This window comes from Podarcis cretensis (assembly GCF_951804945.1).
Source record: "Podarcis cretensis genome assembly, chromosome: 11".
NCBI classification, from domain to species: Eukaryota; Metazoa; Chordata; class Lepidosauria; order Squamata; family Lacertidae; genus Podarcis; species Podarcis cretensis.
The window spans coordinates 53,903,129-53,927,249 of record NC_137180.1 but is presented as its reverse complement, the minus strand read 5'-3'; the positions used below and the strand labels follow the sequence as shown (position 1 = coordinate 53,927,249).

The 24,121-nt window shown below is 44.1% G+C and overlaps 1 protein-coding gene across 3 annotated transcripts in view; it reads left to right on the top strand.

Annotated features, from left to right (window-relative positions):
• DCC (DCC netrin 1 receptor) overlaps positions 1-24,121 on the top strand; it is a gene marked incomplete at its 5' end in the record, with an annotated part of 954,207 nt that overhangs the window by 714,776 nt on the left and 215,310 nt on the right. For all 3 annotated transcript variants that reach the window (XM_079994683.1, XM_079994682.1, XM_079994684.1), the window contains 3 exons: positions 1,088-1,236; positions 1,510-1,648; positions 8,878-8,927. In XM_079994683.1, coding sequence (XP_079850809.1) covers positions 1,088-1,236; positions 1,510-1,648; positions 8,878-8,927 — 338 coding nt within the window. The remainder of the gene's footprint in view (positions 1-1,087; positions 1,237-1,509; positions 1,649-8,877; positions 8,928-24,121) is intronic.

Sequence of the window (24,121 nt, the reverse complement as noted above, 5' to 3'; positions counted from 1 at the left end):
GTGTTTTATGACATGAGGCTGTCAGCTTTTCATTGATTTCTACTTTTTGCATTTAAAGGCTGCACGGGAGGCAAAATGGATAATGCATGCCTGGCTATGTCTTTTTTCCTACAAAGAAAGTAGGGCGTTGTTAAATGCATTTAACTAAACAAATGCCTCAAATGGGAGGGATAATGAGAAAGCAATAATTAATATTTATTGCTCACAGTAAAGAAACATTGAAACATCCCAATACTCTCCACCACCCAGGGTATCTGAAGAAGTGTGCATGACCACGAAAGCTCATACCAATAACTAACTTAGTTGGTCTCTAAGGTGTTACTGGGACGCAGGTGGCACTGTGGTGTAAACCACAGAGCCTAGGGCTTGCTGGTCAAAAGGTTGGTGGTTCGAATCCCCACGACAGGGTGAGCTCCTGTTTCTTGGTCCCTGCTCCTGCCAACCTAGCAGTTCAAAAACACGTCAAAGTGCAAGTAGATAAATAGATACTGCTCCAGCGGAAAGGTAAAAGGCGTTTCCGTGCACTGCTCTGGTTCACCAGAAGCGGCTTAGTCATGCTGGCCACATGACCCAAAAGCTGTACGCCGGCTCCCTCAGCCAGTAAAGCGAGCGCCACAACCCCAGAGTCGTCCGCGGGGTCCCTTTCCCTTTACTTTTAAGGTGCTACTGGAAGGAATTTTTTTTTAAAAAAAATTATTTTATTTTATTTCGACCCAGGGGCATAGGAAGGGGGGTGCGGTTCACACCGGGTGTCATCTGTAAGGGTGGGGTGACAAAATGACAAAAATATGAGTTAAGTGTTACAGTGTTACTGAATTTTAAAGCATTCAAATCTAGCCAAATTGCCTCACACCCAACTTTACTGAGGAATGTTGTCACAGGACTACAGGGGGAAAGATGCAATAATTGAAATTCCCTTCCTCTTTCACTAGCAGGTGCCTGTGATAGATCAAGGAAACTTCTACAAATGGGAGCGGGGGACTCCTTTCATGGGTGGAAGGACTCCCTTCGAGACAACCCCAAAACTCTTAAATCCCAGCTTCGCTTTTGTATAACTTAATTCTTGTTTGTGTTTCTTTCAACACAGTGCAAGTTCCAGGACCAGTAGAAAACCTGCGGGCTGTATCAGTATCACCTACCTCAATTCTTATTACGTGGGAACCCCCTGCCTATGCAAATGGTCCAGTCCAAGGTTATAGACTGTACTGTACAGAAGTAGTTACTGGGAAAGAACAGGTGAGCAAATGAACACATGGGCAAAAAAACAATGAAGGGAGGGAGGGAATCATTCATAAATTTAGTTGGCTAAATTAAATGCAGGGTTCAATTGCAACTTCAAGTCCTCTTTGCAGAATCCATCTGAAATGGGATAAGTTCTCAAAATCCTCACCAGCTAGAGCTGGAATAAAGAAGTTTTTAGGAGGCCTCAAAAATGAAGCCATCTAGCTAATATTATCTGTAATAACAAGTTGGTGCAGTAATAATTTCCGCTGTTTCCTTTGTGCCCAGAATATAGAAGTTGATGATCTGTCATACAAGCTGGAAGGACTGAAGAAATTCACAGAATATACCCTACGATTTCTGGCTTACAATCGTTATGGACCTGGAGTTTCAACTGAAGACCTGACAGTCAGAACCCTTTCGGATGGTAAGGCAGAGCAAATAATATACGGACAGGAGAGAGGAAGGGGGTAAATGGGCAGAAAGTGGTACAGTCTGCAACTCTTCTTATGCCAAGCACTGCCCTTGTGAATTGCTATTCATGCATCAAATGCTTGGTGGGTTGGCCCACTGTGGAGGAGGGGAAAACCCTATAAATTGACTGAGACAGAGTGGTAGGTTGGCTCAGCCCTTTGCTCAGGGTTGCCCTTTGAAATGGTTGTGAGGCGTTAGCTTCCAGAAAGTATCTGCAGGTTTGGAGATCTGGATGGGGCAGCATAGGACCACAAAGAAGACTGAGAGCAAGCAGGAATAAAACAAAAGAGTAGAACCCACATGACCCAAATTCCCGAACCATTAAAATAGCCTATTTCAGTGGTTCTCAAACTGTGGGTCCCCAGATGTTGTTGGACTACAACTCCCATCATCCCTGACCACTGGTCATTAGTATTTCCCTAATATTCCAGATCACTGAGTCAGAATGTGATGTCTCAGTATGATAAGGAGGGGTGGAAGAGAATTTGTTCAGTTTGCACTTTTAAACGAACCAAAATAATCCGCACCTGCCTGACTAATACACAGATCAGAACCCAATCATCCTTCAGATTTCACACTGTTCCAAATTTTCGGATACAGTTCTTGGCTCAAAAAAAAAGTACCATAAGGCATAAAAATGTGTGTGTGTTAGAATACAGAAATGTATACCTTGAGATAAAATGTATTTTTTTTAAAAAAATGTACTGAATTATTTAAAACAAATCTCGAATTAATGCAGCTGGCTGGCCAATGTGAGAATAGGTTGCTGGATTAGAGGGGCTGTTGGCCTGATCCAACAGACTCTTCTTCTTAATAATAATAATAATAATCAATTAATAATAATAATAATAAATTTTATTTATATCCCGCCCTCCCCAGCCGAAACCGGGCTCAGGGCGGCTAACAACACTGAAGTAGTGCAACATTATAAAAACATTATAAAAATTAATTAAAATCAAAATTGATGGCAACCATAAACTAAAGTTTTGTAAAGATTGCCAAAGGAGGGAGTCAGGCTGCACCCTGACCAAAGGCCTGGCGGAATAGCTCTGTCTTGCAGGCCCTGCGGAAAGATGTCAAGTCCTGCAGGGCCCTAGTCTCTTGTGACAGAGCATTCCACCAGGTTGGAGCCGCAGCCGAAAAAGCCCTGGCTCTAGTTGAGGCCAGCCTAACCTCTCTGTGGCCTGGGACCTTCAAGATGTTTTCATTTGGTGTTTGTTAAAAATTGGAAAATTAATAAAAAATTTATTTAAAAAATAAAAAAGATGTTTTTATTTGAAGACCGTAAGTTCCTCTGTGGGGCATACCAGGAGAGGCGGTCCCGTAGGTACGAGGGTCCTAGGCTTTGAAGGTTAAAACCAGCACCTTAAACCTGATCCTATACTCCACCGGGAGCCAGTGCAGCTGGTATAGCACTGGATGAATGTGATCTCGCAGCAAAGACCCCGTAAGGAGTCTCGCTGCGGCATTCTGCACCCGCTGAAGTTTTTGGGTCAGTCTCAAGGGCAGCCCCACGTAGAGCGAGTTACAATAATCCAGTCTGGAGGTGACCGTCGCGTGGATCACAGTGGCTAGGTCAGGGCGAGAGAGGTAAGGAGCCAACTGCTTAGCTTGGCGTAGATGAAAAAATGTTATTTGTATCCCGCCCTCCCCAGCTGAGGCCGGGCTCACAGCAGCTAACATCGTAAAAACAACACAATATGCATAAAAACAGACATCAATTAATTAAAATAAATCTTAAAATTAATTCAGACAAGTTAAAATCTGGGCAGGTGGCAATTATCAGGCTGGAACTGAGAGTGGTTAATACTTGCTGCCAGGACCAACTGTTTCCACTCATCATACAAGGACCTGTGAGCGGGTTGGGGGCCTCCTTCGGGCTTGTTTTATACAAAGGAAAGCAAGTCAAACTGCATCCTGCCCAAAGGCCTTGTGTCCTTATACATATTTTCACACATTTCCTGACCCTTGTAATTGCTGGCCTGACCCCAACTTGAATGTGGGATGGTGATGGCAGAAAGACTTGGAATTGATCGCTCTCCCTTGATTGCCTCGCAGTGATAACCTGTGGTTACTTGAATAAAACCTCTTCAGTAACCACAGAGGACTGTTTGAGATAGCCATTCATTTCATAAGGCTACAAATATCCTTTTCAAAGCTAAGTAGATCAAACCTCTTTATAGATGTTATTGTAAGCAGCACTGTTTATTACCTTGTAAAAGTTAATTTGTGATACCGCTGCCTTCTTTTTTTTTGGAGAGCTGGTCTATTATTTCCACCGTTGACATTTCTCTAATACATTTTCAAGTGGCACTTTCACCTATCCATCTAATTGAGATACCTTTTTATACTACAAAACAGACCTTGGCAGAATAAAATACCTCATGCGTATAATTATGAAAACAAAACACACACACCAACACAATTGGGTGAAAAAATTATATTGCACTTAATTTATGGAGATTGAATTGAGACTCTGAAGACCAGGATGATGGCCTCAGCACTGAACTTTGACTTTCCGGGAGAAAAAGGGAGATTCATATTCATGGAGGAATTTAGAAAGTTAGCTCATAAAGTTTTAATTCTTCTTGAGCAGAAAAGCATCAAGAGACGAATGTTTTTAAATAAAACCTTCCGCTCAACATCAAGGTCTGCTAATGAGCTAGAGAGCTCTGATAACCTCAGATTAACAACAGCAGGCTGAATTGAAGAATATATTTTATTTTATTCTATGCATTTATAATACCACCAGGGCAGTTTATGATACACTTTGCTTATTGATGCAAAACACTTGCCCTCTCAATCACCAGAGTCTTCTGGGTAGTTCACATGAAGTCCAAACAACATAACGTTAAAACGTTAAAATGTGTTGTTGTTTTTTTAACAAGACTCACTGAATTCTGTCCCCTGTGTTAAAACCAGCTCAAGTAGTATTGAAACATGTCAAAATAATTGATCCAGGAAGGGCAAATTAGGCATTAAAATGAGAACCAAATTATCACCCCTCCCATTCTCTTCACTTCTCTTCTATCCCTCAGTGAAGATACGAGCCTGGAACTTTATCCTGGACAACTTTCTGAGAAGTGAAAAAAGTAGTTAACTAGCACCCAAAATATGTGGTGTTGGTTATATTGTGACATTTTTTTTTTAAAAAAAGCAGCAATTAAATTCTCGCAGGCTGGCTATTGATGCTTCATTGCCTGGTTAATTCCATCTAGCAATAGCTCTGTGGAGCTATTATTATTTTAAATAAGCAGGGAATGCCCTAAAGGGGGACTTCACAAAGTAAAACCCCCAGAACAACTATTTTGGGTAAAACCAATAAAGAAATTGACAGGAATGGACAAGGCAGATTGATCACATTAAGGCAGTATATGTACGACCATGATAAGTGGTTTGAACCGTTAATATTTTCCTTGATCTAGTTATTTCTCACAATCTGGTTTTACAATTCCTAGAACTGGGAGAGGAACAGTAATTCTATGTGATTTGGTCTCTGAGCTTATTGGATAATTCCTTCTTATTGATCTTTCAGAGTAATAGGATTGACCCAATCAAGAACTGGTACACTATGCAGCAATGCCTGCCCAGAATAATAATAATAAAAAGGAGACTGTCATATGAAATGGCTGGAATACAAAGCAGCATGAAACAAATCAATAACTGTATCTATAATCACATTGCAACTTTTAATTTTTCTTTCGCCAGTTGTAAATATGTGCTCATTTCTCAAAAGTAGGACAGATTGTTTGAAGAATGGGCCTTTCCAGAGATGCTGTCAACTCAGGGGTCTATCTCATTATCCGCCTCTTAATAGCATGAGAATGTTAATAGCCATCACCAAATGCACAGAACTATTCTGAATTCATCAAAATCTTATAATTAAGTAGCACAGGAAGATGACTTATGCCAGTTGAGACAGTTGGTTCATCTAGCTCAGTGTTGTCTGCATCAGGGACAGGAAAGCGGTGCCCCTACAGGTCGACAGCTAGTGGGACCAAGAGAGGCATAAAATGGGAGAAGCAAAGGCAGGCACACAGACTTAGTCTCTCATTGTTTGGGGGAAATCTTGGAGAGGAGGAGACATGGATGGCTGAGGGGAGGCTGGGACCTTTAGTGTGACTACTTCCTTATAGGGGCAAGACCTGAGTTGATGTGGTTATTAGGCCTGACACTCCTGTGCAGATCCTGTTTTGCTAATAAAAAGTGGACTCCAGCTTGTTTAGTGTGATTTACTGCTGGCTCGTTCCTGTGCCCTTGTCATGTGTTTTGTCCTTGGCCAGATTATTTTAACTGGGTTTCAAATGCTGCTCTACTACTTGAGCTGGTTTTTACATGGTTATCCGTTGAAACTTGCACTTCTTTGTCTTTTGTGACGTAATTTTGCGGCCAAAAAATACATTGGAAAGTCCACTGGAAAACATGCATTAGTGAAAATAACACACATGCACATGAATTATGTAAGACAAAATTGCATATAAAAATGGGTATATTAGGAAAAAGATGCAGATGATTCTTGTGAAGGCTTGTTTTTTAAAAAGAAAGTCTAAGGTGTCATGGAGTGAAGTGAAGGGTGGGAAAAATGAGAAACTAAGAGAAGCTGAGAGTCATCTGCTTCTACTTGAGGAGTGGTTCTGCCCCAGATTTCTCCATAATAAAACTGCCTGATACATGTTTTTAATGAGAATATTTTTATGTGAAGCTGATCACCTATGGATGAAAACACTTTCAAAGTTCTCAGTGCTTGCCCCAAACTGTGCAAGGCAGCAACTGAAGCTATTTAACATGTAAATATGCACACCAGTGTTTGAGGTCAACTTTTGATGTTAAAACATTTCATTTGAGGAAACAGGTGCATCTTGTTCTTATTTATAACACCCTGATTGCTTTGATCTTTAATTAAAATCTCAATCTTGGTGCTATAACAGCTTGATCTTTCAGAATTAAACAGCTGATATCATAATGTACACGCAAATCAGCTTTCGAGCTTTGCTGGTGCCTCCATGATAAAAGTTACCATTCTACATTTTGCATGATAGCAGTTCATGTCTAAGACAGGTTCAAAGAGATTTTACATCATGTTGTGTTATAATATTTAGTAGGTTTACACCCTGCTTTTTGAACTGAGTCCTCCATGTGGTTCACGATCTTTATAAAGGACAGCCAATACATTAAAAGACAATATATTTAAAACTAAACTAAACTAAAAAAACAGTCTAGATGGGGTAGGAGGATAAATGTGGGTCACATCGACACTGTTCATTTAAAGCCTATGGCTTCCCACAAAGAGTCTTGGAAAGTGTAGTTTGTTAAGGGTTCTGGAAACTGTGTGTGTTGGATCAGACCACAGGTCCCACTAAATCAACATCTGGCTTCCTGTAGCGACTAACCAGATTCCTATGGGAAGCCCACAAGAAAGTAAAAGGTAAAGGTAAAGGGACCCCTAACCGTTAGGTCCAGTCACAGATGACTCTGGGGTTGTGGCGCTCATGTCGCTCATGTCACTTTACTGGCTGAGGGAGCCAGCATACAGCTTCTGGGTCATGTGGCCAGCATGACTAAGCTGCTTCTGGCGAACCAGAGCAGCGCATGGAAACGCCGTTTACCTATTTATCTACTTGCACTTTGATGTGCAAAATTTAGAGAAGTGTGAAAACCAAAGGATAGCTTTGTTCCAATCCGCATGTTCGTCTGAGAAGATCTAATTTAATCTGTTGGCTAACAAATATCCTGCTGATTGCATCGGCCAATGTTTTACATCCCTGATCCCAAAGGTAGGGGATCCATGCACATTTCTTTCCTGACTTTTACTACTAGAATACATTTACAAAGCCGCCATCAACAGTAATAAAAAACAATCAATTAAAAGGTATAAGAAAAATCAAGAAGCAGCAATAAAAAAGCCAGTCGTAAAACAATTAGCAGTCATAAAAACACTAATCAGTAATAAAACAGCAAGAGCACTGTTAAAATATTATCCATTAAATCGTGTCCTCCCTAAAAGAAGGCATGTGTTGCAGTGAGATCTGGAAACTGACCTCCTGTTTGTGGGTGGGTCTATTGGATAGCCACAACACCTGATTGGTAGGTCCCTCGTTGCTGGGTTTAATCTGGCCAATGGGGTGCAGTCTAAACGGATCGAGGAACCTATATAAACCCATTCACATGACCCAGAGCTTCCTCTTTTGGCTCGTGCATCGGAACACCCTCCCACCTCTCCCTAATTTTAGGGCATCTTGCGATTGACCTTGCTATGCCATCGAGTGTCATCTTTCATTGTGACAGGAGCACAGCAGGAATTTTCCCCACTTGGCTGATTAGCTGTAGCCATTTGGGTTTTCGCCTGCTGTGTAGCAATTTGCTTTTTCCTGTAAGACCAATTGCAGTCATTAACAGTCATCAACAGGTTTACCACACCTATCAGCCAATCACCCATTCCCACCACCCTGCTGAGTAATACCCCTCCCCACCCTCTCACTATATATAAGGGTCTGGTGACTTCTGTTTCAGTGTATCTGAAGAAGTGTGCATGCACACGAAAGCTCATACCAAGAACAAACTTACCGTATTTTTTGCCCTATAGGACGCACTTTTTCCCCTCCAAAAATGAAGGGGAAATGTGTGTGCGTCCTATGGGGCGAATGCAGGCTTTCGCTGAAGCCTGGAGAGCGAGAGGGGTCGGTGCGCACCGACCCCTCTCGCTCTGCAGGCTTCGCGGACCTCTCCGCAAGCAGCGGGAGTGCTCCCGCTGCTTGCGGAGAGTTGCCTGCATGCAGAAGCCTGCGCGCGCTGAGCTCAGCGCATCCAGGCTTCGCAGACCTCTCCACAAGCAGCGGGAGCCAGCGCTGGGCTCCCACGGCTTGCAGAGAGCTGCCTGTTTGGGGGCTGGGGCGGGGGAAGCTCGGGCCTCCCCCGCCCCAGCCCCGCGCCTGGGGGGGGGAATATTTTTTTCCCCTTTATTTCCCCCCCAAAAAACTAGGTGCGCCTTATGGGACGGTGCGTCCTATAGGGCGAAAAATACGGTAGTTGGTCTCTAAGGTGCTACTGGAAGGATTTTTTTTGTGTGTGTTGTTGTTTTTTAGAGGAGGTAAGGAAGATAGGTTTTTTAGAAAAGGTGCCATTGGCACATGTAACTCTAATTATGGTTTTCCCAATCTCATCCATTCCCCCTCTTCATTTCAGTTCCAAGTGCTATGCCTCAGAATGTCTCCTTGGAAGTGGTGAACTCAAAGGTAAGTCAGGGTCCAGCACCCTAATTGGAAATGATCCAGATTTGTGTCTATGCCTACATATATACAAACACACACATGGAGGGGGGGGGATGACTGTTATTATTATGATTATTTTACTATTAGGCTGTCTGACAGTATGCTTTTTTACCGTGTTTTTATTATCTTTTTATCATGGATGGTTTATGGTGTGTTTCTAATGTTGTACTCCATCTTGAGATCCTTTGATAAAGGGTGGTATACAACTTGAATTATTATTGTTGTTGTTAACTCTATTTGCTAGTATGAATATGCATAGCTAGATGCTTCTGGAAGCCAACACGGCCACCCCCAACCACTACCACCCAGTTTATTGAAGCGTATGAAGGAGGAGTGGACCTGCCACTGCCCAGCCTTCAGTCCTGCACATGGTTTTTTTGGAAGGCTTCCCTGTTTCTGAATTTTGTATTGTGCAGCTGTCACAGGTTGCAGGTCATTAGCATGTCAGGAATAAGTGAAACAAAGACTCATTTGCGGGTTGAAACAGGCCACAGCTTTATTTAGTTTTATACAATGGGGAAGCAGGCTTGTCATGGGAGTTGGGTAAGGATCTGGTCTTCATTCCACCAGCCCTTGATGTTCAGATGCTTGTTGTTGTCTGTTAGCTAGGAAGCAGCCAGGGGAGTTGGCCTGTGTTAGAGCCCAATGTGGCTCAGGCTAGTGGGATCTCACTGTGGTGGCAGCTGTGCTTTTCTCTCATCAGACCCCTTATGTCCACCCCCACTTAGATTCTGCCCATTTTGTTCACTGATGGAATTATCAGCTTAGGAAGGCATTGAATTCTTGGATTACCTGTGTCCTAAATTTCAAGTTTCTGAGTGCTTTCCATTTTGTGCTCTGTGATATGAAAGATAGCCTTTCAGGCTTCTTTTGCAATCCAAATGTCTTGGGCTACATGTGTACCAGTTTTCAGATTTCTAGCTAGCGTGTTGGAATAATTCAGATCTCTTAGGGTGCACGTTTTGAGATGTTTTTGAAAACTATTCAAACAGTCCTGGAGATGCATGTACTGCCATAATTTAGGAAATATTGATCATATCTGAGTATTCCAAGTGAGAGAGGACAGCTCCGTTTCTTTTTGCTTGCTCACTTTTCTTCTCTTTTTAGATTTTTGTTCTTTCCCTTTTTTAATATTTTAATTAATATTCTCCTGTGATGATACGTAGCAAAACCATTCTGTGTCAAACATCCTTGCTTCTCACGCAAAAGAAGAAAGCAAGTGATATTAAAAAAGAGAAAATAAAAAAGAGAAACAAGAAAATGACATATGTAGAGGGGAGAGGAACAACGTAACAAGAACTCTGTAACGCAATGGATAAATTAACTTTTGCTTTTCTATGCCAGCTGAAAACAAGGTTGTTCACTCAGGGATTTACTGGATGTTTCTGTCTAGACTGGGTACTAAAATGTAGTTCGCTGTTTTAACGGTGTCTGCTTTACTGATCTGTTTTAATGGCCCTAGTTTTATCATATGGTTGTATTGATTAACAATTTGGATTTTTTCCCCTCTTATGATTTTATTCTTATGGTTTTAGATTGCTTATTGTACCCTACCCTGGGGTCCCTTGTGATGCTAGAAACAAAATAAATATATAAATGAGCAAAAAATGCCGCTTTTTTAAAAAGCCAACTTTTAAGGATGAATTAATTTGGCGAGGGGCTGGCAGATCATTCCAAACCCCCTTTGCACTGAGCTGAAGTGTGTGGACTTGGTGGAGGTCTCCCTCTGCCAGCCCTCCTGGCTCCATCCTTCTCCTGCCTGCATCATTACACTGGTGTAGAGCTCACCTTTCCACCTGCCAAGTGGGCAGAAGTGCGGCTGGTCAGCTCCCCACTGATGGCAGCTGGTGGATATCCTTAAAATGGGGTGTAGATGTGGTGATTGTCTAGCTACTCCTTAAAGCCCCACCAGACTGGAGAGGAGTAGGGTGGGATTACTCCATACCAGCCACTGCCTGGACATCCTCCTGGTCCCTCCCAGTTTTAGTGTATAACTTAATACTTCCCCAAAACTACTGAGAACATTCTTCTAAGACAACCTAGCATGGTTCCTGGGCACTTGCGGGAAAGGAAAATGGCAGCCAGCCATCGCTCAAAGGATCTCAATTGCAACAGCAAGCTCTCCCTAAATGTTGCCAGCAGTGGTGGCTGCTCCATTAGGGCAGATGGGGCACTGCCCTACCAACCTCAGCCTGCCATCACTTCCCTGTGTTCTTGCAACCTCATTCTCCTTAGTCTCAGCGTTGATCTTGCAGAACTCAGCCAGGAGGAGGACAGGGACAAAACAAAATGAAATTGTTCATTGGCTCTGGTTCCTCGCCAACTGCCCTACCAGCTCCAGTGGGCACCATTCATCCCTGGTTGCTGTTGACGTTGCAGGCTGCTTTGACACATTTCTTCCTGCAATTCAGGCATGAATGTATCGTATAATCATATAATCGTAGAGTTGGCAAGGGACCCAATGGTCATCTAGTCCAACCCCTGCAATGCAGGAATCTCAGCCAGCTCATGCATGACAGAAGGCCATCCAGCCTCTGCCTAACAACCTCCAATGAAGGAGAGTCCACAATCTCTTGAGGGAGACTGTTCCATGGGAACACTTTCAGCTCAGCACTAGCAAAGGCCAAAGTTATAGAAACGTACCTGGCGATAAGCAGACTATTTTTCAAATACTTGCTCTAAATTTGCCAGGAAGCTATTTCTGTTGATTACCTATTTATCCTTCCTCATTAGTTACATTGGCCATCCCAGCTGCCAATGGTTGTTTGTGATAGAAAAGCAGCAGGGGAGGCATTATGTATTTCCAGCATGCGTGCACACATGCGCTCACGCACACACATTGCATGAGGTGAGATGTCGCAGGTACCAGAGTGACCATTTAATTAATAAAACCACCCTGCTTTGCTAGAACTTGGGCAGATGTGGGTAGTTATTAATTGCTGGCAACAACAAGACTTTGCAAGGCAGTTGCTGACACTAAAAGACAGACAAGAGAATGGTTTCTTCTGATACTTTTAATGAGGCATCACTCATGTGGCACACTTGATGTTGCAATCTGGAATTTATAAGAGAATACTAGCTTTTGAGCATAGACATTAAAGCATTCCTTGCCACCCATAAAGCAGCTCGGAAGCCATGAAAAGAGATATCCTCCTGGAAGAAAAAAAAAACGTGAAGAAGTTGTTTTTTCTCAAACCAAATAATGAAACTCATTAATTGCCTTCTGTACTTTCTGGCTCTTAAGAGATGCCTCCGCCCAACTGCGGCTTAATTATTCAAGTACACATTTCACTGATGAATCAGTGGGGACCAGCAGTGTCCCTAATTATGCAGAAAGTCTATAGAGTGAAATGAAGGTTGGCCTTAGAGGCTGGCGAGGCAGGGCAGGCTGTGGGTTTGCACAAACCACAACATCATGTGCAACTGAAGGAAGCAAGGTGTACCTTTTTAAAAACAAACCAAGAAACCACCAACTTCTACACTCATTCTAACTAATCTAGCTGGAGGTCCCTTTTTTCCTAGAGGCCCACATATCTTCCTGCAATGTATCTTCAGTATGCTTGAACAGATGAAGCTACCTTAAGTTGAGTCAGGCATTGGTCACCTTAACATTTTCTGTGCTGACTGAGAGCAACTCTCCAAGGTTTTTTTCCCAGATAACTGGAGAAACCAGCTCCAGCTCCTGGTCCACTTTGCATGCAACACATGTGCTCTACCACATTGACTGTAGGTATGCAATCCTGCAATCTACAGCTGTGTGAATCCAGAGTGATGTCAGGGGCCTCATATGGGGAATCTGCAACATTAGCCACTGCCTCCCTGTGCTCCTGGGGCTACTGCTGGAAAACCTTTCTCTTCCCATACATTCCTAAAAATAGCAGAATATGCAGTCACTTTGCTGCCTGCTCTATTCATCCTACACAGCCTCTGTCTACACACTATAATATGCTGGCAGGACTCTCATTTGCTCCCACAGCAGGCAGACACAGGCATCATCCTATCCTGGATCTGTGAAATCAACAGGCAGGATCTGCAAGCAAGATTTGTTTTCAGCGATGCTTTAGGAGGAGATGCATTCCTCCAAGTATTATGGAGCCATTAGTTGTCTGTGGCTCCAGAAAGACCTCCCGTTTAAAGCAGACAACTCCACCCTGGGAACTGTAGTTTGCCTCTCTCAGAGCTGCCATTCCCAGTACAGTTAACAAACTACAGTTTCTGGGATTCTTTGGGCGGTGTCATGTGCTTTAAATGGATGGTGTGTATGCAACCAATAGGTAAAGGTAAAGGGACCCCTGTCCATTAGGTCCAGTCATGGCTGACTCTGGGGTTGCAGTGCTCATCTCGTTTTATTGGCTGAGGGAGCCGGCATTCAGCTTCCAGGTCATGTGACCAGCATGACTAAGCCGCTTCTGGCGAACCAGAGCAGCGCACAGAAATGCCATTTACCTTCCCCCCGGAGCGGTACCTATTTATCTATTGCACTTTGACGTGATTTCAAACAGCTAGGTTGGCAGGAGCAGGGACTGAGCAACGGGAGCTCACCCTGTCGCTGGAATTCGAACCGCTGACCTTCTGATTGGCAAGCCCTAGGCTCTGTGGTTTAGACCACAGCACCACCTGCGTCCAACCAATATCAGTGGGGAATTCTCTTCAGCCTGAGGGCTGTGTTTTCTTCTGAGCAACTTCCTAAGGGGCACTTGCCAGTGGTGGGTGAGGCCAGAGGCATATGTGGATGTGGCACTGAATGTAAATTTTGCCATTTTAGAGTTGCTTAGTTTCTATGCATACTTCAACAGCATGCTCTGTCCTCCCGCATCAGAGTGCAAGGACACATTCCAGCCAGGTTCAAAACCCTCAAGGAGGCCATTGCAGGTTTGGCTGGGAGGAGGTGTGGCCTGTGAAGAGTCCCGAAGGCAAAATGCGGAGGCCTAGGGTGCTGTGTTTGGCTCCTAAGCCTGAGGTCTGCCCCTTCCATCTATATAGCTTTCATCAGTGCAGATGATAATGTCCAGGACACAATAGCTTTATGACCTAGAAGGTCAGGGAGTAGTTGAATGCAGAGGGATGGAGGGAGGAAGCCGCTGGGCAGAAGGGCAGAAGACTCAGAGCCCAGAGAATGGTGGTGGGATGACAATATACAGTCAGAGGGAGAAGATGGAGAAGCCCAGAAAAAGGAAGTGTCAGAAGCTGAAGGAGTAACAGGGCTTAGTGAGCTGGGAGAGTCTGTGGAGCCTTCAACATGTGTCCCTGCACTCTTCGCAGTAACTTGAATAGAATGCAATTAGAATTCTACACCAGTTTGTGGAACATGGTATTCCTCAATTGATCACAGTGCCTTTGCTCTCTCTGCAAGCAAACAATGTCTGTTTCACAGCAGTAGTGCCAATGGAATACAGACTTGGCTGGACTTGGCATAGTGTTACATGCAAAGTAGGTATTCTAAATATACCAGTGAATGCTTCTGGGCTGCCATGTTGGGTGGCTGAGTCACTGCATCAAAGCGCTCTTGCCCATGGGATGGAACTGGGCAACCTGCCACTGCTTTGTAATTAAGAGCTATAGGATATTACGTGTCAAACTTGGCTCCTGCACAGCTGAAGATGGAGATCAGGCAAAGCAAGGATAAAGGAAGCTTGTATCCTGGATCCATAGTGGTCAGGGAGCATCACTTCATCAGGTGTCAGTTTTGTCTGATCTACCTAGAGTTTTCTCTTAGTTAAGGCTGTGTGTTGGTGCACAATTCTCTCCTGACATCCCTGAATACTCTGGTTCAAGGTTCTTTCTGTGTCCTTGACTATTTTCCCCAGACTATGCAAAATGACCACCTGCCTCTTTCTTGGGTATACAGCTAAAATCTTTCCATTGTGTTTTCAGACACCTTGGTGCAAAGAGATTAGAGCTTTTCTCTTGAGGGGATGATGATGATTTTTATTTTTTTTAAGAATTATGTGGGCAAAACTACGCTCCACTTGCAAATATAAGAACACCTTGTTTGAACTCCTCTTCTTCATCTGGAAATTATGAGGGATGTACACATCTTACAACTGATTTATTTATGAGTGGCAAAGACAATCAATCAAAAAGCCTCTTACATAATTCTTCTCCCACTGCACTGCAACACATTTTGGCTTCCCGAGCGTGTATCTGGAGACGCGGCAATGAGGCTGCACGGCACTTATCTTTAAAACTGGAATAAAAATATTTTTTAAAAAGTGAGAAAAGAAATATTCATAAATTGAAATGCTGCAAAATAATTCATGATGCATAGTCTCAGAAGATATGGATTTTTCCTTCCCCTCTCTCATGGTAATAAAGAAATATTCTCAATTTAAGTTCTAAATGTTGACAAGACTTCCTGCTGGGCGTGAGGAATGTTTTCCCCAGACCTTTACTAAAGTTATTTTACTTGATTTTAGATTTATTGATCTCTGATCCCTAGAGTTCAGAGGAGATTGTATTTTCTTTGACTGTGTGGTTATGGAGTTGTGCTACTAATAACAGCAATGGGAATCTGTAAAGTCATTTATCATCTATGGCAGGGTTCCTCAAACTTCTCTGACCCCTTGGTGAGCTTATAAAGTTGTCATGGACCCCAGCTCATATTATTAGGAATGTAAATGAAATAAAGCCATGAGATATCAACATTTATTAATTATCCATCTCTATTACTAAGAGTTGTGTGGGACGCAGGTGGCGCTGTGGGTTAAAGCCTCAGCGCCTAGGGCTTGCCGATCGAAAGGTTGGCGGTTTGAATCCCTGCGGCGGGGTGCGCTCCCGCTGCTCGGTCCCAGCGCCTGCCAACCTAGCAGTTCGAAAGCACCTCCGGGTGCAAGTAGATAAATAGGGACCGCTTACCAGCGGGAAGGTAAACGGCGTTTCCGTGTGCGGCTCTGGCTCTGGCTCTGGCCAGAGCAGCGATTCACGCTGGCCACGTGACCCGGAAGTGTCTCCGGACAGCGCTGGCCCCTGGCCTCTTAAGTGAGATGGGCGCACAACCCCAGAGTCTGTCAAGACTGGCCCGTACGGGCAGGGGTACCTTTACCTTTACTATTACTAAGAGTTACAAAATGTGAAAAAATGAAAACTGTTGTATTGTGATCTTACTAAACACAGATGTTTGTCACTGGCAAAGGAAGGGCGCACTCTACCTGCCCGTGTCCCTTATTTCTGAGGCTCATAGTTCCTTTTTTCTTTTTGGCATTATACTACTTAAACTTCTTTTCCATCCCTAGGCCCCTTTTGACTCCCTTTCAACCCCTAGGTCTTTATTCATCCCCTAGCACAGTCCAATTGAGCCTTGAGGATCAATATCAACCACTTTAGAAAAACCCTGATTTATTGTCTAGGACAAGAAGTACACTCAAACTTGTCAGGTGTTGAGATCCAAAATCTAATCTTTGCTTCCTAGACTCTCAGGGAAGGAACAGGGCTGCCATAGGACGTTTTGCTGCTAAGGCAAAGGACGACACCCCCTCCAGCTGACTGGACCGAAAGCTGAATCTTACTTTGATATCAGTGACAGGATAGCATCTTCTACCACATGAGGTCAGATTAGGGGTCCCAGAAGAAACTGTGAGGCAAATGGAACAGCCTGGTGCTGCTGAGCCTTCTCTTTCTCAGCATCTGATGCCCGAGGCTCTTGCTTTACTCTGCCTCATGACAGGGCCGGCCCTGGATAGGAAAACAACCAAACACCAATTATTGAGATTGAGACAAGCAACATTTCTACCTTCAAATGCTGTGGAATTACAATTCCCATCAGTCCCAGCCGGCAAGAATGATGGGAGTTGTAGCCCCATAGCATCAAGAGGGCATGAAACTGCTGGGAGAGATCATCGGGGGGAGGGGGTTGGGCTGGGTGTCCATTAATATGTGGATGATACCCAGCTCTACCTCTTTCAAATCAGAACCAGTGAAGGCGGTGAAGTTCCTGTGTGAGTGTCTGGAGGCAGTTGGAGGATGGATGACAGCTAACAGATTGAGGTTGAATCCTGACAAGACAGAAGTACTGTTTTGGGGGGACAGGGGGTAGGTGAGTGGGTGGGTGTGGGGGACTCCCTGGTCCTGAATGAGGCAACTGCCCCTGAAGGAGCAGGTGCGCAGCCTGGGAGTCATTTTGGACTCACAGCTGTCCATGGAGGCACAGGTCAATTCTGTATCCAGGGCAGCTGTCTACCAGCTCCATCTGGTACACAGGCTGAAACCCTCCCTGCCTGCAGACTGTCTCACCAGAGTGGCGCATGCTCTGGCTATCTGATTACTGCAATGTGCTCCATGTGGGGCTACCTTTGAAGGTGACCCAGAAACTACAATTAATCCAGAATGCGGCAGCTTGATCGGTAACTGGGAGTGGCCACCGAGACCATATAACACTGGTCCTGGAAGACCTACATTGGCTCCCAGTAGGTTTCTGAGCACAATTCAAAGTGTTGGAGCTGACCTTTAAAGCCCTAAATGGCCTTGGCCCAGTATTCCTGAAGGAACATCTCCACCCTCGTTGTCTGGCCCAGACACTGAGGTCCAGCTCCAAGGGCTTTCTGGTGGTTCCCTCACTGCAAGAAGTGAGGTTACAGGGAACCAGGCAGAGGCCTTCTCGGTAGCGGCACCCGTCCTGTGGAATGCCCTACAACCAGATGTCAAGGAAATAACCAACTATCTGACTTTTAGAAGACATCTGAAGGCCAGATGGGCAGGTTATAAGTAATAAATTCTTCTTCTTCTTCTTCTTCTTCTTCTTCTTCTTCTTCTTCTTCTATTATTATTATTATTATTATTATTATTATTATTATTATTATATTTTATAAATGGCCTTTTGTAACAGGCGTGTATTCCTAAGGTAAACACCCCTTCCCTTAATGAAAATTAGTGACGGACTAAACCTTCATTTAGGCTTGGCTTTCAGAAAAGCAAGTTGTTTTCCTGAAAGACTAGAAACTCACTCAGGCTGACATCATCAGGAATCCCACAGGGTTTCTGAATCTATTCCCTCAGCCTTTATTTTTTAACAAGACATGGAAGCGGCCAGGCACACCTTCACCCTCAGACTTGCTGAAACATTTGGTTATCACTGCGGACAAGCAGAACCAAATGAAGGTAGAGACACGGAAGCCTCTTTATGGTGAGTCAAACAATTGCCAGGTAGAAGCACCTAACTCAATATTGTCTACAAACAGGGTGGCTAAAACTTTTTTAACCAGAAGGCTATGTTCACCCCTAGCCAGTTCTCTGAGGGCTGCTTGCCAGCAATGGGCAGATTATAGTGTTTGGCTGATCCCTCTCAAAATTAATTGACTGATGTTCAGCAGTGCCAACCAGTGGCGAAGGAAGGCTCACCGGCACCCAGTGCGAGGTGTCGAGGGGCGGGGCAAACTGTTGGAACTTGCGTTCGACCGAGCTACTCCTCCAGTCGAGTCCTCCGACCTGAGCCTTTGAGGATCCAGGCATGTTCCCTCATTACGCAGGGTATCCAAGCAGCAGGAAGATGAGAAATATGAGCTAAGAGTTTTATTTCTAACTACGCAGACAGAAAAGAAATATACATCCTCTCTCTGTGAAAGCAGAGAGGCAACTGGTAGAAAGAAACAGGAAACCAGTAATATCAACATCCATCTCCCGTCTCCCCTGAGACTTCCAACAGTCTGGAATCGCTGGAATATAAACAGAGTCTTGTGACTCCATGCACTGCACAGTGGCACAAACAGAAACCTAACCACCCTGCGGCGCATGCATGATACCGATACGAACAGTGCACGCGCAGCGCTGATATGGACAGCACCGCTCGAGCACTGCTGATATGGACAGCGCTTGAGCGCCGCCCATAACAAAAGTGTGCACGTGCCTTTGGCCACCCTACAGTGAGTGTAGCCCTTGGCTGTCCACCATTTTGTCACACACCCCCTCAGGGTGACACCTGGGGCAGACCACCACCCCCTTTCTATGCCCCTGGTGCCAACTTGAATAAAATATCTGGCATAATCGATCACCATACATGATGCACACGCACTGTTTGAATGACAACGCCCATCAACTTTGGGGGGGGGGTAGTCCTCTCAAATATTTTATTGGGGTGTGTGCAAAAGGACCTCAGCTCCTAGGAGTTGTCTCCTATGCCGATGTTGTCCTAACAATTATTTCAGAAAGCCAGCATTAGCACAGACTGTTTCTATTCAATTCAGCTGATAAAGAGGTTCCCAGAAATAGTGTGAAATGTTTTTGGATGGGTGGTTGTTGTTTTTTGGAAATTAGTAGAAGCTAGTGTTTTATTGTGTTTTTCTGACAGTATGGGAAATGTTTTATACGAGGAAGGGGGTGGGCAGCTGCAGAGGTAGGGCTTTTCAGACTGCAACTTGACAGAATGATTTGCCTGTGCAAAGGCATAAAGTTTTGGGGGAAACTACCATAAAACTCATTATGTACCAGATTGGGTATGTTACCCTCAAGTGAGAGCTTCTGTGTGAAATCCTTCAATTCTTTATTCCTCTGATCAAAAACAATGAGGTTTTTCTGCTTCTCTCTCCCCGCCCTAGTTTCAGATAGAGCAGAGAGGGAGCAAAAATAAGGTTGTCAGAGATCAAAACCCTTCCAAACATGACTTTTATTCCTTTGACAGAGCAGCTGAAATTTCCACTTGGGGCATTTTGCGTTTAAGTGGATGATTTTCCTATTCTGTTTTTAAACAGATTGGCTATTTCTTACAAAAAGGGTCCCGTTGGAGTGCACAAATGCTTCAGAACTGTTTTCAGTCTAATGAGAGGAACTGAATATTTTTTTCAGAACCAAGCTAACCAAAGTTCTCATAAATTGATCCACCAATTAAAATTACCCATAACTTCATTCTGGGAAGACCTTTTGTTGATTAACTGAGACATTCATTACTGTTTTCGCTACTGGCAAGGAATCCAAACTCCTGGCAATCAATACGGAAATAAATAGTGGAAATATGTGAAGGGCTAACTATGCGGAATTTCATGCACCTGAGAGAGTTTGGAGTTCAGTTATCCTAACAAATGATGTCGGGGTTTTTTAATCAATTATTATTATTTTTTACAGGATTTTCAAGGTTTTTTACAATGGGTATTACATCCCCAATAGTCTCGGGGAAAGCGCTCCCCAATTAAACATTTTGCATTTGCCACACTTGCAGTGATTGATAAGTAGAATGTTGTGTTGGTAGAACCTCAAGTTTTGCAGAAGTATTAACAAAAAATAGAAAAATAAAATAAATCCCCACTTAATGGAGACTCTGTGGCTCTTTTCTGTGTGGAAGCATGAGAGGGTTGGATAATAGTGAGGAGCTTTGCAGTGGCTGTGCTTGTTCTGTGAGGTGTTTTTATTTCCTTTATTTATTAAATTTCTATCCTGCTCTTCCTCCCAAGCGACCTGCATTGACAAGATAGCTGCCTGCTTCCTTGACCCCAGCCATCAAATGCTGTGGAAACTAATTGTGTAGGATAAGATTGCAAAGTATTTTCTGCCTTGGGTGATGCAGAGTGCACACTTAGGACCTAGTTAATATTTAACAGTAACAGAAGTACTCATGAAAAATTACTTCTGCCCCCTTGAAAAAATGTAGAAAAACCAGCAGTCTTGGCTTTGCTAATCTTATTATGCGATTGCTCCTGGGTTGCTTCCTGCTCTTCCAGGATGCCCATCAGGAGCACGGACAATCAGACCATACCCAGAGTAATGTGTTGAGTTCTGGGCATCGCAATCTAAGAAAGGCATTGACAAGCTGAAATGTATGCAGAGGTTGGCAACCAAGACAATCAAGGGTCAGTGTCAGGAGTGTGTGCAGTTGTCAGGTACTGTGACCAGTAGGACTTTGCAGGCCTGGGGCCTTCCTAAGTTTGTTCTGAAGAGGCAAGGCATGGCTGCACAGGTGAGGCCGATTGGTAACTCACAGCACCTGGTGGCAAGAGCTGGGAAGGGATATAAGGTCAGCATTTTTCCCTTCGGCTCTTTGCCACAGCAACACATTCCCTGCCTTGCTGTGTTTGGTTCCTTGACTCCTTGCTTCTTGATCCTTGGACCATTGACTTCATGACTCCTTGCTTCTTGATCCTCGGACCCCCTGACTTCATGACTCCTTGCTTCTTGATCCTCGGACCCTTGGATTCTTGACTCCTGACTCTCTGACCCTCAGACTCTTAGCTTCCTGACTCCTGGCTTCTGGACACCCATTTCTGCTCCCACACTGCCATCTTACCCCAGTCCCAACATCCCCAGCCGGGACTTTGATCACCCGTGAACTGGACCATGACAGTCTGGAAAACAAGTCTTATGAGGAATGGTTGAGGGAGCTGGATATGTTTAGCCTTGATAAGAGGAGACTGTGAGAGGAGATATGACAGCCAACTTCTAATATCCCTTTAGATGACCCTCCATGGAAGATGGAGTAAGTTGGTTTTCTCTATCTCTGGAGATTAGAACCTGAACCCATGAATTTAAGTTAAAAGAAAGGAGATTCCGAATCAACATCAGAACTTTCCGACAGTAAGAGCTGTTTAACAGTGGAACAGTTTCCCTCAGAAGGTGGTGGACTCTCCTTCCTTGGAGGTTTTTAAGTAGAGGTTGGATGGCCATCTGCTATGTTTGATCCGTTAGAGATTCTTGCATTGCAAGGGGATGGAGTAGATGACACTTGGGGTCCCTTCCAACTCGATAATTCTACGCTTCTGTGACAGCCATGTGGCACAGAAATGCCAGATGTTTCCAGTGGATGAAGGTTGGGAATAGCATGGCTTGACATCTGTGTTTGCTGACTTCTGTCGATGGAAGGGAGGTGATATACTGTAGCATCGACCAGCCTGTCACAATGCATTTTTGCTTCCCTCCCTTAAGACTGGTCACCTATTAAATTTCTAATAAACTCTCATGTTGCAAATCCATCCAAACTGATCATACTGTATTGGCAGAGCACTGCTGGCCTAGCTCCAGTGATTAATGCTGTTTCAAGCAGGATGAATACTGAGGATCACCAAGCCACTTATCCAGAGCTCTGTGCAGCGTGGATCACTGGACCAATTTGTGCTCCATCTCTGGCACTTATGCATAATTCTTCTCCCTCCCGAATCCACATTAATCTGTGTATATTATTAACCCCCCCAATACATGTATTTAAATATGCACTTTATTATGAAAATGCAAACAGGCAATGAGCAATTGATGCATGTGCGACTGACGTGCTATTGCAAATGCTCACATAGCATTGATCCAGGAAGTGACCCGAAAATGTCACTAAATGTGAGGAATGAGGCTGGTGTGGGACAGAACTTGAAGGCGTTACGTGGGCCCTGCCAACACACACATGGGTCTGGAATGTAACCTCTGCACAAAACAAGGATTGCCTGTATTTCAATGTATATATTTGAACAGTGTCACAGCACTAAACTATGTCACAACACTGAGATAAGGGCAACAGCCAGTGGATTGCCAAGTGTGCTTGAAGGAAACAGAGTTTCCTGCACTGCAGAGGGTTGGACACTAAATGACCCTTAGGATCCTTCCAGCTCTACAATTCTGTGATTCTAGATTAAGGAAAGTAAAGTGAAGATTGGATTAGTGCAATATACCACCTTCCACTGTTGAACAGCTCTTTCCATCAGAAAGTTATTCATAATGTCTAGTTAGATTCTCCTTTCTTAAAATTTGAATCCATTGGTTCGGGACCTGCCTGTTTCTCATTATGGTTGGTTTCCAGGTGCTTCATATAGAAAATTACACATACCGAATTCATGAAAAACCACTGCCATGCACATCTAACACACGCACATGGCTCCTCCATGAATGAGCTCCCTCATTTATTTCAACAGCATGAGTTGCTGGGCTTGCTCATCCCATTTTTGAGACCTGTCTCCAGACATTTCCATCAAACCACCAAATATTTACACCACCTGTCTTAAGGTTCAACTAATTCAAGACTGAATGGCTTCTCTCTTGTATTACATGCATATCTCTTGAGATGTGAGGAGAAAACCAAATATTATGATAGCCTCTCACTTGCCATGTTAAGAACTTAGTACCTCTCCATCATGAGAAAAGTTTGCACAACCTCCATTGCAGAGATTTTCCTGCATGCATTACTGTGGCAAACAGCACTTGCAGCTGCATTGCCACATCAAGCATGGCTGAGTACTCACCTGAGAATGGTCACGATTCACCCTAGGTGAACAAGCAAGTGGACTTTGCAAAGGTGTTCTAAATGAGGCACAACATTTTGGAACTAAATTATAACGTTAAAACACGTGTGTGTGCGCACACACACACACACACACAAAGCATATTTTAAAGCTCAAATGTTTGCATTGTCTGTCTATATATATATATATATATATATATATATATACACTCTTTTTCCTTTGCTGGATAAGCAAGGGTTAACAATGGACTGGAGAAGTATGAGATAGCACCAGTAGAAAGGAACAAGGCAAATTGCTTCTTTTCATTGAATTCTGTGCCACCTTTAGCCTTGGAGATTAGTATCCCTAATCAAGAATAAGTAAATTGCATGGGTGGTGTAATTAACTCCTGTTGGCTCTGTGTAACTATTACTGAAGGGAATCCACTGGTAACAAACCTACCCGAGTCTTTGCTTTGAACATTTAGCACAGTGGCTAAATGATCTGCATCTCCAACCATTTTTTAAAAAGGAGAGAGCACGAGAGACAGGAACAGTGTCGGAGGAAACCTCTCTGGCACCCGGGGCGGGACGCTGAGGGGCAGGGCGAACCGCCCGACGGCGCACACACAACATCCACACAGACTGTGCACACACAGCATCCTGTACAGTCACTGTGCGAGAGGCAGCCCGGATGCCACACGAGCGGCGCCCATACTGACTGTGTGCACGCCCTTGGCCACTCTACAGCTGGGAGGAGGCAGCGGGCCATCTTGGCACACACACCCCGAGTGGTACCTGGGGCGGACCGCCCCCTCTGCCCCCCCCTCTTCGTATACCCCTGGACAGGAAGACAGACTGGTGGTTTTGATGCCAAAAATGAGGAAGCACATAGTAATTTTTTTATACCCATGAGTTTCTGGGGAGGAGACTGAGCCCCCCACTTCCTCAAATCCTTTATTTATTTAAATGTACACAGACATGTGCATATCCAGACAGTCAACAAGTGGCCTGGTGTGATCTCTGAGCCTCAGGCAGCAAG